The 16294-nt window shown below is 39.2% G+C and overlaps 1 protein-coding gene across 1 annotated transcript in view; it reads left to right on the forward strand.

Annotated features, from left to right (window-relative positions):
* TPPP (tubulin polymerization promoting protein) overlaps positions 1–12335 on the forward strand; it is a 70445-nt gene extending 58110 nt beyond the window's left edge. The window contains exon 4 of the mRNA XM_054285185.1: positions 11068–12335. Within this exon, the coding sequence (XP_054141160.1) occupies positions 11068–11262 (195 nt within the window). The 3' untranslated portion in view covers positions 11263–12335. The remainder of the gene's footprint in view (positions 1–11067) is intronic.
* The last annotated feature ends 3959 nt before the right edge of the window (positions 12336–16294 follow it).

Genomic DNA, 16294 nt, shown 5'->3' on the forward strand with positions numbered 1-16294 from the left:
ATCAGTGTAAACATCAAGTGGAAATATCTCTTTTGAGTTCTAAAATAAGTTAGCTTTTTGCAAGTTTTTATTTTATTGCTCTTCTACTCTCATTTAAAACAAGTGGTAATTTTGATACAGACGTAAAACTTGAACCTTCCTTTTTGTTCTTCACTTGCCTTAATAGGTTTGAATAACTTCTTCATCTGTTCTGGGAGTCTTCTCTCAAATTGTGTACATTCTTCTACACCTCACTCCTGCTTCCATTTTGGGTATTTTAGCAGGCAGACATTGAAATGAGCAGTATCTACTACTAAAGGAATAGTCTCTTTCTGTGTGGGATGCATGGATGAGAGAGCTTTGCAGATGCAACGTAGTATCATATAGGTTCAGCAGAGGTATATGAGTGAGCCGGAAGGGGAGAAAGAGTGGAGGGGAATATGAGCCAGAGATGTGAGGCTTGACTGTTCAATATGTGCCCTTCTGGGGAGAGTTGAGAAGTTAAGGGGATCAGAATATCTTGTTCTGCTACCTGGAAAAGTAAGGGGCAGGAGGCAGAGCTTAAAAAGGAGGGAGATTGCAGGCTGGGAGTGTGTGCATGTGTGTATGTAAAACCAAATTTCATGTTTGTTTTCTCATGCTAATTTAGTTCCTGGATGGTAAAGACCCACAAACTTGGCAATTAAAGACATTAAAATAAATGAATGAATACAAGGCCACTCTCTTCCTGCAGTCCAGGAGCACAGATATGAATTCTCTATACAAGTTTTTAATGCTTAGTTTACTTTGGGAAGTCAATATTGTGGAAATTTCAAATTGTGCTGTTTTCTGTGCAGTTAGATAAAGTTACTTTAAGCTTTTCTTAAAAGTTCTAAGGTAAGTCATGCCTTGTAGCGTGTGCCCTGCTCTGTAAAACTCTGCTATAGGTCATGTAGATTTGGTCCAGGTCTCAGACAGAAAACTTTTTGTGACTACTGACACATTACTCTAAACATATTAGGGAAGGAGTTGAAAGTATGATTAAGTGAAGCTTGTGGATAAGAATACTTCAGCAGCATGTGGGGAACTTGGTGTCTTGGCTTCTTCTCATATTCTGCACTGGGTATTCTGGGCAGGTAGGTGGTAGGGTCAGTATGTGTGGACTAAATGGCAGCCTGGGGAAAGCACTCCTTCAGCAGAACAGCTGGAAAGTGTTACCTTCACATCAGACAATGAGGATTTTAGTGCGTGTTGGGATAGAAGTGATAGAAGATCTTTTATCTTCTCCTGTTTATTTTTTTCTTCTCCTTCAGAATGTCATAGAATTACAAAAATCCCTGCTTCTTGTTGATGTGGTTGAGAAGGCTCAGCAGCCAGACATTGAAACCAAGTGAATTTTAGGCTGCTTTCCAATCTGGGAACTGAACATATATTATTGATTTTGTCACAGAGGAAGAAGAACACAGGAAAGTGATACAGGTTAATGAAGCCAGTGGCTTTATTAGCTCACTTGGTGGTAATCTCTCAATAGAATATATGGTGTAGGTCATATAACTTTGGCGGCTTGTAAACAGACATGTAAATGAAGTCTAGGGCCTTTTAATTGTCCTCATTCCTACACAAAGGTTGCAAAGAGCAAAACTGAGGTTCTTTCTTTTCCTGTACCAAGGACTGTGTGCCATAATCATCCTGAATGCATTTTTGCACCTCCTGGGAAACAGATCCTTACTTTGGTTATTGTTTGCTGTTAAAACAAAACCAGTTGAACTTCAGTGTATATTCATGACATAGAAATGCAGAACAATTTCAAGTGCAAGGAATCTGAGTTGATCTCATTCAAACCTTTTTGTTCACAAAAGGGGTAACTTAAAGCCAGATCAGGTTGTTCAGGACTCAATCCAGTGAGATTCATGGTGAGAGGAGTGTGGGTGGCAGGGCAGTACAGCAGCAACAGCACTTTAAAAGCTAGATGATGGGTGCTCAGGGAGATGTTGATGTGGGCAGGATCATATTATCACCAAAACATACCTGTTAGGGCAAGAGCAAGGAAGCCAGAGTGCATCCCGCAGAGTGTGGTAAATGAGACAAAACAGATGTTGTAGCAGAATTGCAAAGAAGCCTAGGAGTTCCACTTAGGACTATGTGAATCTGCTTGAAGACTATACAGTGGTAGTCTGAAAAAGCTGCAGGAGATACTGTCCAGCACATGGACTTCCATTAAGATTCAGAAGTCTGCAGAACTGAAAGTCCTTGGCTCTCTTAGGAAGAAGTCATATATCCACCTTGAATGCTTCAGAGAGCTTCTGTGTCTTCCTGGAGGTCAGGGCAATGGTGGCCACTCTTGTGGGAGATGTGCTGTAGTCCAGGTCCTGAGATTCCATGGTGGGAGAAGATGAAGAGGAGACTGACATGGTATTTGTGGAAAACCCAAGCTACACAAGGTGAGGAAGCAGTGACAGCTGAAGACCAAGTGGACAGAGACTATTGAGATAGAAAAGGCTGAAAGGTTGTGGCTTCTGGCAACAAAAGATCACAGGTCTGCTCCACCTGCAGTTGTTCAATTTCATAATACATATAGTATCCTAAGCACTGGTGAGGATCAACAAGACCCATCAGAGTCAGCTGAACCTGAATTTAGTGTTCACACAAAAAGGGGGAAATGAGTGATAATGTTGAGCAGCACTATCTCACACTGTGAGGACAGACAGGTTCTTTTAAGAATCCTTGCTTGAATGAATCCTTGGCTGGCCACAGATTTGTAGTTATATCAGGCCTTAACGTGAGCTGTGTGTTAGTGAAAATCTGGAAAGGAATTGAGTGAACAGTCACAGAAGATTTTGCCATCCCAAATATCTCATGTGCTATTACACTTCCCTGTTCCATAACGGGTGACACTATACTCTGGCAATAGTGCTGTACCATGAGTCAGGAGTAATGGGTACCAGTCACAGAAAATTACTGGAGATTCTTCTTGTGGATGATCAAGGCATGTATTTTCTGATCTCACCTGATGCCTCGGGAGTTTTATTGCTTGGTAGGTGCCAGGATCTGGGATTGTTGCAGATGCACAGCCAAGACTTGTCCAACCTCCTCACAAAGACCTCTTCCTTTCTCTTCCTTGTGGATACCCACAGTACTGCTCTGGAGGTAACCTGGTGCATATAAAGAGGAACTACAGAGGTTTGAGGATGAGGGTGATGGGTAAGGAGCTAAGATCTTGCCTTGCCAGTCCTGGGAGGAGAAAAGATTGGATAGAAGTGGACTGTATGGCTTCTCTTGAAGATGGGACTTTGGCTTCTAGGACTAGAGAAATGAGGGCTACTCAGCAGGGATGGAATAAATCTAACAAAGTAGAACAAGAGTATCTTTACAAACTAAGCCTACTGATCTGCTGAGGAGACTATTAGACTGGGTATGGAAGGTTGCCATAATCTGAAGATGAAAGATCATAAGGGGCAGAGCAGATATGTTTGTGGGACAAGCCTGACAAGGGAGATTTTTACCCTTCTATAAATGTAGCAGGACATGGGGTCTGTCTCTAATGCCTGCACACAAAAGCATATAGTATGGGGAAAGCAGGGCAAATTAGTTGCAGAGATGTGAATCACTGGGGTTGTGCAGGTGTGTTAACTCTTCTAACTGGAGTGCTGCGCGGGATGAATAGAGGCTCTCCAGTAAATACATTAAAATATTAGGAAGAGGGATGATAGTATATGTAAAGGCTTATGTTGACAGCATCTAGCTTTGGACCAAGTCTCATTAAAGATTGGTTGTAACATTAAATTGAAGAAGGATTCAACAACACCCTCAGTGAAAAAAAAAGGCTTTATAATATATTTCCCCTTCTGTTTTGTCTTCACCGCCAAAAAGAATGAAAAACTCCTCAGAGAAGTGTTGGCACACTGTTTTTGAGGGAAATCCTATTAATCAGGCTGCTAGTTCCCATGAGTTGGGATGGTGCAGTGACTTGGACTGTTGAAATGCTGGAGAACTGGAGTTAAGGGGCTAATCTTAGAGAGGAGGAAAGGAAGGGGTCTCTTGTAGCTGCCAAATAACACCTGACAGCTGGACTTCACATGGTCATCTCTTGATGGAGCTAGACCTGGGTCAGGCACATTTATGTGAATTTTGCCCTAAGTGGTGTCACATATAAGGAACCATTTTGATATCTTTTCTCTATCCCTGGCTGGGGTCCTAGTAAGTGAGAAGGTTTAGGTATGTATATAGAATTAGGACTTGCGGTGCTATATCATCTGAGTGGCATTACTGGGAACCATTCCATTGAAAGTTCTCACCAGGGTTCATTAAAATGATGCTACTTTCCGGCATTATTGAAGTGGAGTTGTTTATCGTTTACTTTTGTGTTGGTGTGTCTGTACATGTGCTAAAGCAAAGGAACATGAATGAAATCCAAATTTTATTTGAAGCTTGATCTCTGTTTCTGACTTTCTGCAGACTTCTAATACATGTGCATGTATTCCCATGAATTTAAAAACAAAGTAAATACAGTTTTGATATGGAGTTGTGGTACAATGCCCCCCACACCCCCCAAAAGGGCGGCAGACTTTCCCTTTGAAATTCTTTTTCCATGTTGCAGTCATTTTTTGTTTCCTATTTTTACAAAGGTTGTGGATATTACCAGCAGAATGATAATTTGTCAAAACCTTGCTGAGATGATGAATGTTGGTGCTGATTCTGCAGGCTCCCAGAACATTTTAGTTGCATAAAGAAATCTCCATGGCAACTTTTTGTAGGAGGATGTGCTGTTAGATAGTGAAGTTTTATGGTTGAAGGAGCAGATGTTGGAAAGCATTCCGAGGAAGACTGACTGCAGCTGACAGTGTGGCCAGGAGTACTGTGGCTAAGGTGTTGCACCCTTGTGGTGAGGAGTAAGAGGAGCAGCTCACCTCCTGTCTGTCACCAGTGTTTTTTGGCCATGCAGGCACTCCCAGCACTGATTGCTGAAGAGGCTCAGTCCCTCAAGCAGGCAGGGACTATTTCTGTACTATCTGGACATTTGTAATTCAGGAAGGAAAACCAAGCAGGAAACCCAACTGCAGGGTTTTGCATCATTAAGTTTCTGCCTAAGCTGTGGAGCAGCTTTAAGTGAAGCCCAAATCTTTGTCAGCGATGGCAAGCGGTAGAAAATACCTTGAGGCAAAGTTGTTTGAGTGGAGCCAAGAGTTCATTGTGGAAGCCAGGGCACTGGGTGTTTGTTTGGAAGGTGTGATATTCCTGAAGTCCAGTAGGTTTTCTCGGTGCTTTTCCTTCCCAGGAAGTGGTTGTGAAAGCCTTTTGGGAATGGTGCCATGCTGTGTGCAGAGCTGCCCAGCACAGAGTTGCCGCAAGCTTGCCAGGGGCTGTGGTGCTGCAGGAGTGAGCCCTGTGCAGCTGCAGGAATGTGGGCTGCACTGCCCTGCTCGTGAAGCTCTTTGCACTGTGCTGGGTGCAAAGCTTTTGTGACATTTGCTTGGGTTTTGAACTGTGAGCTTTGAGGAAGGGATGGTTATGTGTGCTGACAGAAAATGAGGAATGCTACCTTGGCAGCACTGATTTGTCTTTCCTCTTCTTTGCCTCAGCTTTGTTCTGGAGGGAAAAGTGTTGAAAGTGTGGGAAATCTTCCAGTCTCACACTGTTACCTTATTTTCATGATTGTGGCTTCACTATGTGATGTGGCATCACATCATGTGATGCTTCTAGCCTTTTGACACAAGAGTTGATTTTGTGGGGTCTTTGGAGTCTATAAAATCATACAGTTTTCCTGCTGCAAACAAGCCAAGCCAGTGCAGCTGCAGAGCTTTCAGTTCATATATTTTTCTTTGGCAAACTGCTATATACTTCTACTACAGTAGAGAAAATTAATGTTCTTGACTTCTGTGCCCTCATTTCCTTTTTACAGTAGTTCATTTCAGTTTTTTAAGGGCTGATAATGCATTTCTGGAACGAATTCAAATTCTTGAATATAATGAAGTGGATTGTGTTGCTTGCTCTGTAAACTGGTCCTTGGTTCATTAGTTATCTCGAGGTAGCAGGCAAAATCTGTGTAAGTTTGCAGAGTTGTCTTTCTCAAGAGAGGGCAAGGGAGGAATGTGACATTTGTTAAGGTTTTCAGAGTTTAAAGACTACAGCTTTCACTTCCTGTCTTTGGTATGAGGGCTGCTTCAGACAGAAGTTGCACTATTAGTAATAGGGAATTTGGATGATATGTTGGACTGTTTTGGTTTTTTTACTTACCTGCAGTGTTGTCAGACCCTGGAACAAGTTGCCCATGGAGGCTAGGGGACTTCGCAGGTGTTCAGGACTGGACTGGAGGAGTTTCTATGTAAGCCTGTTGGAGCCTTGCTGTGAGCAGGGCCCTATGCTAGATAAACACTCATACTCAAAGGTTCTTTCCAACCTAAGTTGTTCTGTGACTTAATTATTTTAAATTTTGGTAGTCCTCAGAAACAGAGAATCCCCCCCTTTCCAGGTTTGACCAACCACAGTGGTGAAAAATTCTCATGTGTCTACTTGGTTTTTCATATCTTCCAAATCATGCCCATTATTGTTTACTTCCAAACAGTCTCTGTTTCTAATATAACCACTCTGTTGAGGACAGGAATATGATTTGTCTCTCCCTTTTTAATTCTGAGTCTTTATAGACACATTCCCATCATCTTTTCCATGTATGTCACATGCTCCAAGCCCCTTGCTATCTTAGCAGCACTTCTTTGTAGACACTAACACAAAGTGAGGAAAAATACTGAATTTCTAAGAAAAAAAAAATGCACAAAAAAAATTAATAAACTCAATTTGGAGCACTAAATGATTATGTTTGATTCTGTTGTGCTAAGTAAAACTTTCTTCCTTAGACAAAGTTTTTTTTAAAATAAAAAATTGAAGCTCATGGGCACTTTCTTTTATATGCAAACTTTGTGGTTGACTGTATGTGCAAATAAGAGATGGAAAATGAAGACTTCTGTGGTCTCAGATTAAAAAAAAAAAAAAAAAAAGAGGAGATTGGCCCCAAGGAATTTATTTCCTTTAGAATAATGTAACTAGAGAGATTATATAACTTACTCTAGATAATAAACAGTTCAAGCAGAATTGCTATATGACAAGGCAGAATAATTTGTATGTGATTCATTGTGAAAAAGAAGGGAGAGTAGAGTAGTAACTTGGTATTGTGGAAATTGTTCTCATCCAGCCCTTTGTGCTCTTCACTATATTTCTTCCTACATTTTTCTTTACTTAAGAAGAATGGTCAACTTTCTCCCTCCACTCCCCACTTTTTTTATTTGCCTACCCATACCCCTGTGCAATAATGACCAGATGGATGGTAGAGAATGAGCTCATGGCCACCCTTTCAATTGGTTTTGCCTTTTGCTTAATACCCAGTTTAATCTGCATAGTTGTTTTTTTTCAGAAACAGAAAAGAACCATTTTGGTAAGAACTGTTGCTTGCACATTCAGTTTCTAAAGGCTTTTCACTAAAAATAAGTCATCAGCTTATAGAGGAATCTTTATGGATAAATTTTTCATGTTAAGACACTGAAAGTAATGGTACAGCTAGTCCTAGAAATCATATCCAGGCACATGAAGGAGAAGAAGGTCATCAGGAGTAATCAGCATGGTTGATCACCAAGGGAGAGTTGTGCTTGACTGACCTGTAAACTTCTACAATTAAATGACTGCCCAAGTAGACTGGGCAAGAAGGGAGTAGTACAGTGTCTTCCTAGGCTTCAGTAAGGCCTTTGATGTCTCACAGCCAAGAGTCTCACAGCCCCTCAAGCTGGTGCTGTAGTGGCTGGATGGACAGACACTGAAGTGGATTGAAAACAGGCTGAATGGTTGGTCCCTGAAGGTATTGATGAACAGTGCAAAGTCTAGTTGGAGGCTGGAAAACAGTGGTGTACCCCAGGGGTCCATACTGAGTCGAGTCCTGTTTAGCATCTTCATTAATCATCTTCATGATAGCGTGTGGTATACTTTCAGTGAGTTTGTGATGACACAGAGGTGGGAGGAGTGGCTGATAGGTCATCCAGATGGGATGGTTGCCATCCAGAGGGACCTCACAGGCTGGAGATCTGGGCTGGCAGGAACTTCAGCAAGCAATGCAAAGTCCTGCAACACGTGAGGAAGAGCCCCATTCACCAGTACGTGCAGGGGGCCATGCAGATGGAAAGGAAATTGGTTGAAATGGACCTGGGAGTGTTCGTGGACACCAAGCTGAACATGAACCGGTGAGCTGGTATCTCAGCTGCACTAGAAGTATTGCCAAGCAAACAGGGTGTTCCTTCTCCTCTGCTCAGCAATGGTGAAATCTCATCTGAAGTCCTGCATTCAGTTCTAGGCTCCCTGGAGAAGACTGATAATTTACTGGAGAGAGTCCAGAAAAGGACCATAAAGATGATGGAGGGACTGGAGCATATCTCCTGTGACGAAAGGCTGAGGGAGCTGGGACTGTGTAACCTGGAGAAGGCTCAAGGGTGAATCCCATATCCATGTATATAAATACCTGAAGGGAGGGTGCAAAGATGATGGTGCAAGGCTTTTTTTCAGTAGTGCTCAGTCACAGGACTTTTCTATGATTCTGTGATATATAGTACCACTAGCTGCTTCTGGTTGAGGAGCCCAGGAGGGGTGTAAAGTTGTTGTGTATTCTACTCTGTATTTACAAAGATTTTTTGAATGAAAGCATCTTAGCACAACCTTAAAAATGTTCACCTCACCTTAAAAAGAAACAAATATTTTCTTTTTAATGTATACATGTTCATCATAACAGTGATGGAAAAGAAGGAACAGGAGAAATGAGGTGTTCTGCATAGCCTTGTAGTGGCATCTCATCTCTGATCTTTTATATAGATACATCAGTTCAGGGAGTGAGAGCATAATGTGCAAGGAATTAACATTGCTTGAATTTTGTATTGTTGGAAACAATACAAAATTTTATAGGAATTTTATAAGAAAAATTCTCATTTTATAAGAATTTTGCCAGCAGCAAATCAACAGTATTTCAATTGTAATAATCTGTCATATGTAGGAAGGGGCACATCAGTGACTTGACATACAACTTAGGAAAAGGCTGTATTTCTTACTCAGTAAAAAGCAATTCAGAGAAGGAATGTTTGCCTTGCAGCTGCTGCCTTTAATGTTCAAGTCATATATTATGACTCCTGTGATGCAGGAAACGTTCTGATCCATCTTGGGCTGAAAGATCACATGATGTGGGATCACTGTTGCTCTTGCTCTGGATTTGTGCTGTTCCTTGTGCTGTGGTTTTAGGTTTTGCTTAATTGTTTTTTGGGACAAAAATATTATATTTTTTAACCTGCCAAGCTGTTGCCCATCCTCAGTTTTCTTTGTTGGTTTGAAATGTGTCTACATATAAATAAGAAAAGGAAGGCCTTGTGTGGCATGCTGCTGTCTTGTAAAGATGCACCTTATAAGGCATGTGTGTCGAGGTCTTATCAGAATGCAGGTGTCTTGATATAAACACCACATTTCTCAAGTTTACCACTGGGAATAGTTTTCTGGGAACATCCTTCATTTTTGACGTGAGCCATTCTATTAATCCTTGTTCTACTGTTTCTTCTTGCATGTTAATATGTGTGCATTTCCATCCACTCACACAAGTTTTAATATGTATGTTACTAAATATGTTGCTGTACAAAAATTCTCATATGTTTTTATTGTAGTTTGTGTATTGAGGAAAACTTCATACATTTCATGCTGCACCTTTGAAAAAGAGGAGCAGAAGCTGTAGTCTTTCTTTTTCAAATAGTGATTAAGCTTACCATTACAAATTCTCAGAAGAGCCATCTGTCCTGAGAATGAATTAGGTAAAGGAAAGGGCAGTCAACAAAGAATTTCTGAGACTTCTCTGTGGGTGTGATGGTAGAGAGTGTATGCACATGTAGACAAAACTGATTTTCTGTAAAGTAATGTTTTTTAAATACAAAGAAAGCAAATATGATTTAAGTTTAATTAGCTCCATATTGAATATATTGCCCTTGTCTTTCATGTGGAGTTTTCCTTGTTAAAAGGTGCTACCAGGTCAATGTGAACAAGTAAACAGTATATATTAGACCAATACTTCTTCCTAAGCATTGTCTTGATACCAATTTTTTCAGTATAGGAAAATAACCACCTCTGCAAATAGTACTCTTAAGACTGCAAGACAGAAGTCCCTAAAGGTCATTTAGCAATGCTGTTTTGAGCAAAGACTGCTCCAGTGGTAATTTTCTTTCAGATAGTGACAGGTGACGCACATAAGGAAATGCCCACATTTTAGCACTCTTTGTTAAAAGACAAAAAGTCTTGCGTGTTTTTTCTTCACATGATTTTAAATAAATAAATAAAATTAAAATATAATTTAATTAATTAATATAAATAAATAAAATTGAAATATAAATTTAAGGATCAAAGAGGCTGCTCCTAGTCCAAGCACAGAGATTATCATGCTTCTGTATTGTTATGTGCAATAATTTTTTTTTTCTGTTTCTGTAGTCAAATATTCAAATATTTTTTATCCCGATGACAACAAAACTGATTTTTGAGCCTGATATGACTCAGTGGGAGAAAAGTCTTTGCTCAGTGCCATTTCATGGACTGCTAATTTTCTAATATTAGAAATTACTTTCAGTCCTTCCAGTTTGTTACTTGTCTCATGAAACCTAGAGTTTAGAATGAAATTGTCTTTTGAAGCAATGAATTCTAGTTGTATTGGAATACCTTTTCTATATTGGTGGAGCCATGCTTTTATACTTTCATGTTGACATAATGGATTTTGAACATGGTTCAAAATGTGAAATCAAGATGAAACTTTTTTGTATCCTTGGTGCTTAGAACTTGATTATTAATCAAAAGTATCTTATACTGAAAGTCTCTTCCAAAAGGTTTTGACATAATTTTTTTCTATTTCCTTTTCTGCTATATTATTATTGTCATTGTATGTAATGGCAAGAAACAAACATCTTTTGTATGTTATTGCTGGGAAGGAGTAGGTATTTGCATAGTCTTTGTCATTAGAAAGATTTAAATCTTGGTAGCATGTAAACATATCTGTATTAAGAATAGCTGATTTCTGATGTGTCTTTTTTGTTTTGTTTCTTTTTTTTCTTCCAATAGAAAACCGTTTCATCTCCAACTGTTTCACGCCTTACAGATACTTCAAAATTCACGGGTTCTCACAAAGAGAGGTTTGATGCCAGTGGGAAAGGAAAAGGCAGAGCTGGCCGAGAAGATCTGGTGGATAACTCAGGATATGTATCTGGTTATAAGCATGCAGGCACATATGATCATAAAGTACAAGGAAACAAGTAAGGCTGAGGGTTTACAACACAGAGGGGAATAGAGTATACATTTGTAAGGATGATGTTATGAATCCCACATGTTTCAGTTATTGTGAATGTTGAGACTATGTTGTCAAGAAGTTGTCTTCAGGAACTGGAACTGATTTCAACATCTGCTGAGCTACTTGCAGCACAATGCCACTTCATTACATTCCTCATTCATATATTGGCAAAAATAAATAAATATGTAGGTATAAAAAAGACATTATTTTGATGAGCTTTAGGAAAAAAACCCAAATCAACAAAAAACAAAGTCAAAGTCAGGAGCAGTTACACCACACTTTGTCAATTCAAGCAAAATAACTCAAACATTCCTTGGTGTTCAGTTGCCCTGATGATGTCAAAGAGAACCTCTTGAAAAGAGGATCTTTCGTAGCAGTCTTTCTGAAGAATATCCCATTACTTACGCAGTTTCATTTGACTATTATTTTAGGGGTTTTTTTTAAATGTCTTATGGAATCTAGCACTTCTCTTAAATAAACTATGGGGAAGTAAGTGGTAGTAATATACGAGGTTCTAGCCTGCGATTGTCATATACCACTTATTGAAAAACTGAAAAAAAAAAGCTATTTCTAGGACAATATAGGCTCTAAAGTATTTTATGTCAGCAGAAAGAGTTGGAAAATTCCAGCCCTTACTTTCCTCCTGTCTATACTTTGTGCTTTTCTTGTGTCTACTGTAGCATGGTTCTGACTGGCTGGATTTGGATGGAGCTATTGTAGTAACCTGAGAGGTGAGGAGCAAGACATTACTAAGAAAGTATAGTTAAGGATTTTCAGTCTGTTTTCAAGTTTGCACTGCCTCACATTGGAAGTGAAAAGGACATTAAGCTAATAATACTTTAAAATATTGTTTATGACTTAACACTGCCAATCAGATTACTATTAAATGAATGTTTTGCATATATGTTGGCACATAGTCCCTTTAAGCTCTAACATATGTAAGGAAAGCTTATGGCTCCTTGGAGTAAGGACATATGCAATTAATATCTATGTTATCAGGTGCAATTTTCCCTCAAAAAAACCCCAAATCATTATAACTGGGCTACATTTTATGGTTGATTTGTTTGAATCCAAGGGATTTGATTCTCTGTTCACTTTTGCTACCAGACTTGGGAGTGATAGTATTGCTGGGAATGGCTTTCCAATGTTACCAGGAGAGCCAGTCCCACAGGGTACAGGCAGCTGAGTGTGACCTAGCTGGGATCCAGAATGCCGAAAGAAATTAATTGGAATAAAAATAACTTTTTCCAATATTGGTTGACAAGGAGAGAAAAGGCCATTCTAATTTTCTGCAAGAGCTGAACAAGTACCTTGATGTATTACTCTGTTTCTCAAAAGTTATGAAAGATAGGATGTTCAGTATTCAAAACCAGCTCTTTGCAGTTCTGCCTTGCTTTGTTTCAAAAAGAGCTTGTGCCCTAATTTTCATGTTCAACTCTTAATAAAGGTTAATAGGTGTATTGCTCTCCCTCCACCCGTACCAGCATCCCACTGAGAGTACATAAACATGGGTGAGCAGTGTGTGCTGTCATGTGCCATGCAGGTGAACAGTCTGTATTTGGCCAATGTATGGAAAGAGAGCTCTGGTTTTCAGCCCTTAAACTGTTCATGTTTTATTCTGCTGACATTGTGTGGTACCCTGTCCTGTAACTTTGTCCTCAGTGATCCTTTGAGCCCATACATCAGCCTAAAACCAAAACAATAGCAAACAAAAGGCAAGGGCTTCCTTGTAGACTTGGACGTCCTTTTGTTTGTTTATAATTCATTTTGATGTTTGTTTTTAAGTGGGAGGGAAGTTTGCCAAAACACAGCACATGCTCCTGAAGTTTTAAATTGCTTTTCCCATGGATGACTTTGGTTACCTGTGAAGAGTTTAGGTGTATGTAAAGATGCTCAGGATGCAAAGTGTTCAGCTTTGTGAACCCTTTCCAAGAATTACCCAGTGTTCTGGAAGAGTGAAAGGTTATCCACTACTGTATTGCACTGGGGACCTGCCATACTCCAAAGCAGAAAATAGGATACTTGATACCAACAGTGGCTAAATTATTCTGGCATGGTAGTAAACTGTCAAAATGTAAAGAGCCTTCTTTGTCACTGGAGCCTGGGCACCCGAAGATGGCTCCAGGGTAGTCCTAGTTTTTCCTAATGAATAAAATGGCTGAGCCTACAACCCTTGATGAATCCTTCAGCTGAGTTACATGCAAAATCAGTGTCCCTGTTTTTCCTTTTGATTTTAAGACTTGACTAATAACTCACTGGTAACTGAAAAGTTCTGGACCCAGCCTCACTAAAGGGTGACATCCAGCCTACTGCAGAGTCCAAGAGCACACTGTTGACCTGGGTCTTTGTTGCTAGCTATTGTCTGGCACACTGGGTGACACTTTGCCCAAATACAGAGTCTGTAATGCCAGAATGTTTCCATACAGGAGGAGTGACTGGTTAGGAAGATTTTAAGATATAATTAGGTTTTAAGCTGTTTGTTCAAAGTGAGAGAGAGATCAGCACACGAAGGCATGCAAGGGAATTGAGAGTGCGAACAGATCCAAGCTGACACTGTCTAGAAATTGAGCTGTAAGAGGCTGATGGAACAAGCAGAGGTTCTGCCAGAGTTTACTTTGCATTGCTTGTGCAGTATAAAATCCCTGCCATGAACCAAAAGCACTTTATTTATACCTGATGCAAAATTTGAAATTCTTTCAATGCCATAGTAAGCTTGGGATCAGAACCTGAGAAGATGGTTCAGATAGCAGTATTTTATTTTGAGGAACACACTTCTTTTTTCTACTTTGTTTCTACAGTATGATAGTTTTAAACCTCAAAGTGTTACATGAAAAGAAGTCATTCTGATGTAACAGTTACAAAGGAAAGTTGTTACTGGGAAGATAGTAAAGGTTTTTTTCTTTTACTATGCTTGGTGTGAAAGATAATAGCTATGAATAAAAGCATCTTATGCAGCTGTATATTAGGGGTTCACTACCTACTTAAGCTCTTACTATTCCACTAATATTGATAGGAAATTAAAAGCCTAAATACTTGCTTGATTATTAGCTTTTAAGTTCCAGGCCTGCTTGGGGATGAGGCAAAGTACATTTTCTTACTCATCTGCTATTCCCTCAACTCTCAGGGCAGTAAGTACGGCTTATACCTCAAAGATGACAGGAAAGGATAGCTGAGGAGGTGCCCCATTTTCAGCCCTTAGTGTGTTTTTGAGCATATTCTCTTCTGATGCCCCATGCTGCAGACTGTAACTGAACATCATGTCTGAAATAAGGACATGGGAACCTAATAAGATTTACTGTCCTCTCTCTCTTGGAGGCATCTCAATTGATTCCATCTAAATTTCCAGCTTGATTTTCAGCATCTTCCACTATGTAGCACTGTCTTATGTGACATCTTCTATAAAACCCTGTTGTTCCTAGTTATCTTTGCTTTCATTACTACAGTAGATGCTACCAAAAAAAATGTGAGCAGAAAGTCAGATGGCTTTTAGAAATAACTGCCTTAAAGAATAGACTCAAATTTCATTTAAATACTGTGGCAGTACACAGTCCTTACCTGTGTGTCTACTGAAGCTTAACCTGACCATCAAAACCTGAGAAGACTGAGAGCAAGAAACTAAAATCCTTACTGAGGCAAATGAATAGTCATTACAAATAAGTTTCTAAAAATAATGTTGTTTTTTAAGTAAAATATGCAGCAGTCAAAAGGGATTTTCTTATTAGGGCTTGCTTACTAATTCTGTTTAGTCACTCCATGAGCTTTAGTTCAGAGTTTCGCTGGGAGTTTTGCAACCATTAGTATGGAAGTATCAAAACTAAAAATGATTGTCCTGTTTTTTGTGGTTGTCAAAGCTATCACAATAGCATTACTGAGAAGCAGACATTAAAAAACACACATAATTTCATGGGTCTTATATGAACAGTTGTAATTAATTGTAGTCAAATATTTGGAATCCCAAGGGACATGTTGAATATTAGACTATAGACAAAATTTAATCCCTATTTTTTAAAACTATAATACTTCTTACCTCCTTTTTATTTAGGGAAGAGAAAGGGAGATTTGAAAACTACATACGTGTCACAGCTTATGTTTTTCATCAGCATAGAGATCGTCTTTCAAAGATATTTTTAATTATTTTTGATATTTTGAATTATTTTGATATTTTGAAGTATGTATTTTACTGACCTTTCCTAAACTAAAAATTCTGTCAATTGAATTTAAAAGTCTGACAATTTTTTAGAATTTTACAAAGCTTTGTTCACAAAGTACCATTTCCTTTATCCTTAAGGTTATCCTTAAGGATTTCCCTAAAGTTATCCTTTTTTTCCCCTCTATTAGCTCAATTAATATTTTATAGTAGCTGGAATTAGGCAGAACAAAAAGGCAAATGACTACTATGGGTTTGACTTGCAAGTGATAGATATCCCAGCCATCTGTAACCATCTGTTGAGAAAATCCTCATGTATATTCCTCCAAAACCAAAACTTTAAAGTTGTAATGGATAGGTTTTTTCCTTAAGACTTTTCATAGTTATGAAATAAATTTTAATTCTTTGTGCCTGCATGTATGATGGTCAAAACATAACCCTGCCTTCAGGGATGCATGTATTCTGAGGGCATGTGCCTGTCATCTGTGACTGAGAATTCTCTGTTTGCACTGGCCAAGAGCAAACCTTTTACCTTCATGATAGAGCAAATGTAGTGTTGCACTGGTACGTGTCCTTTTAACTGACTGTCAGCCTTGCGTGTGTGCCAAAATAACTACACTTTTGTGTATGTTGTTTGTAGTGTGAATATTATGTTCTTGGTTTGTCACTTAGTTGGTATTAAGTAATGTAATGCACAAGACTTGTGTAGGTTTGTGTGTGTACACATGCTCTTTAGATCCAGCTTAAGTAATTAAACTGTGTAAATGTTGATGAAAAACTAAAATCTTATTAGGGCCAAGCTCTAGTCCTGCAGTCAATGCTGTTCAGCATGACTGGCTGGGGGTGTTGTCATT

The sequence above is a fragment of the Melozone crissalis genome, unplaced genomic scaffold, assembly GCF_028551555.1.
Source record: "Melozone crissalis strain CALT ecotype California unplaced genomic scaffold, PUWL_Pcris_2 ptg000042l_1, whole genome shotgun sequence".
Classification (NCBI taxonomy): Eukaryota; Metazoa; Chordata; class Aves; order Passeriformes; family Passerellidae; genus Melozone; species Melozone crissalis.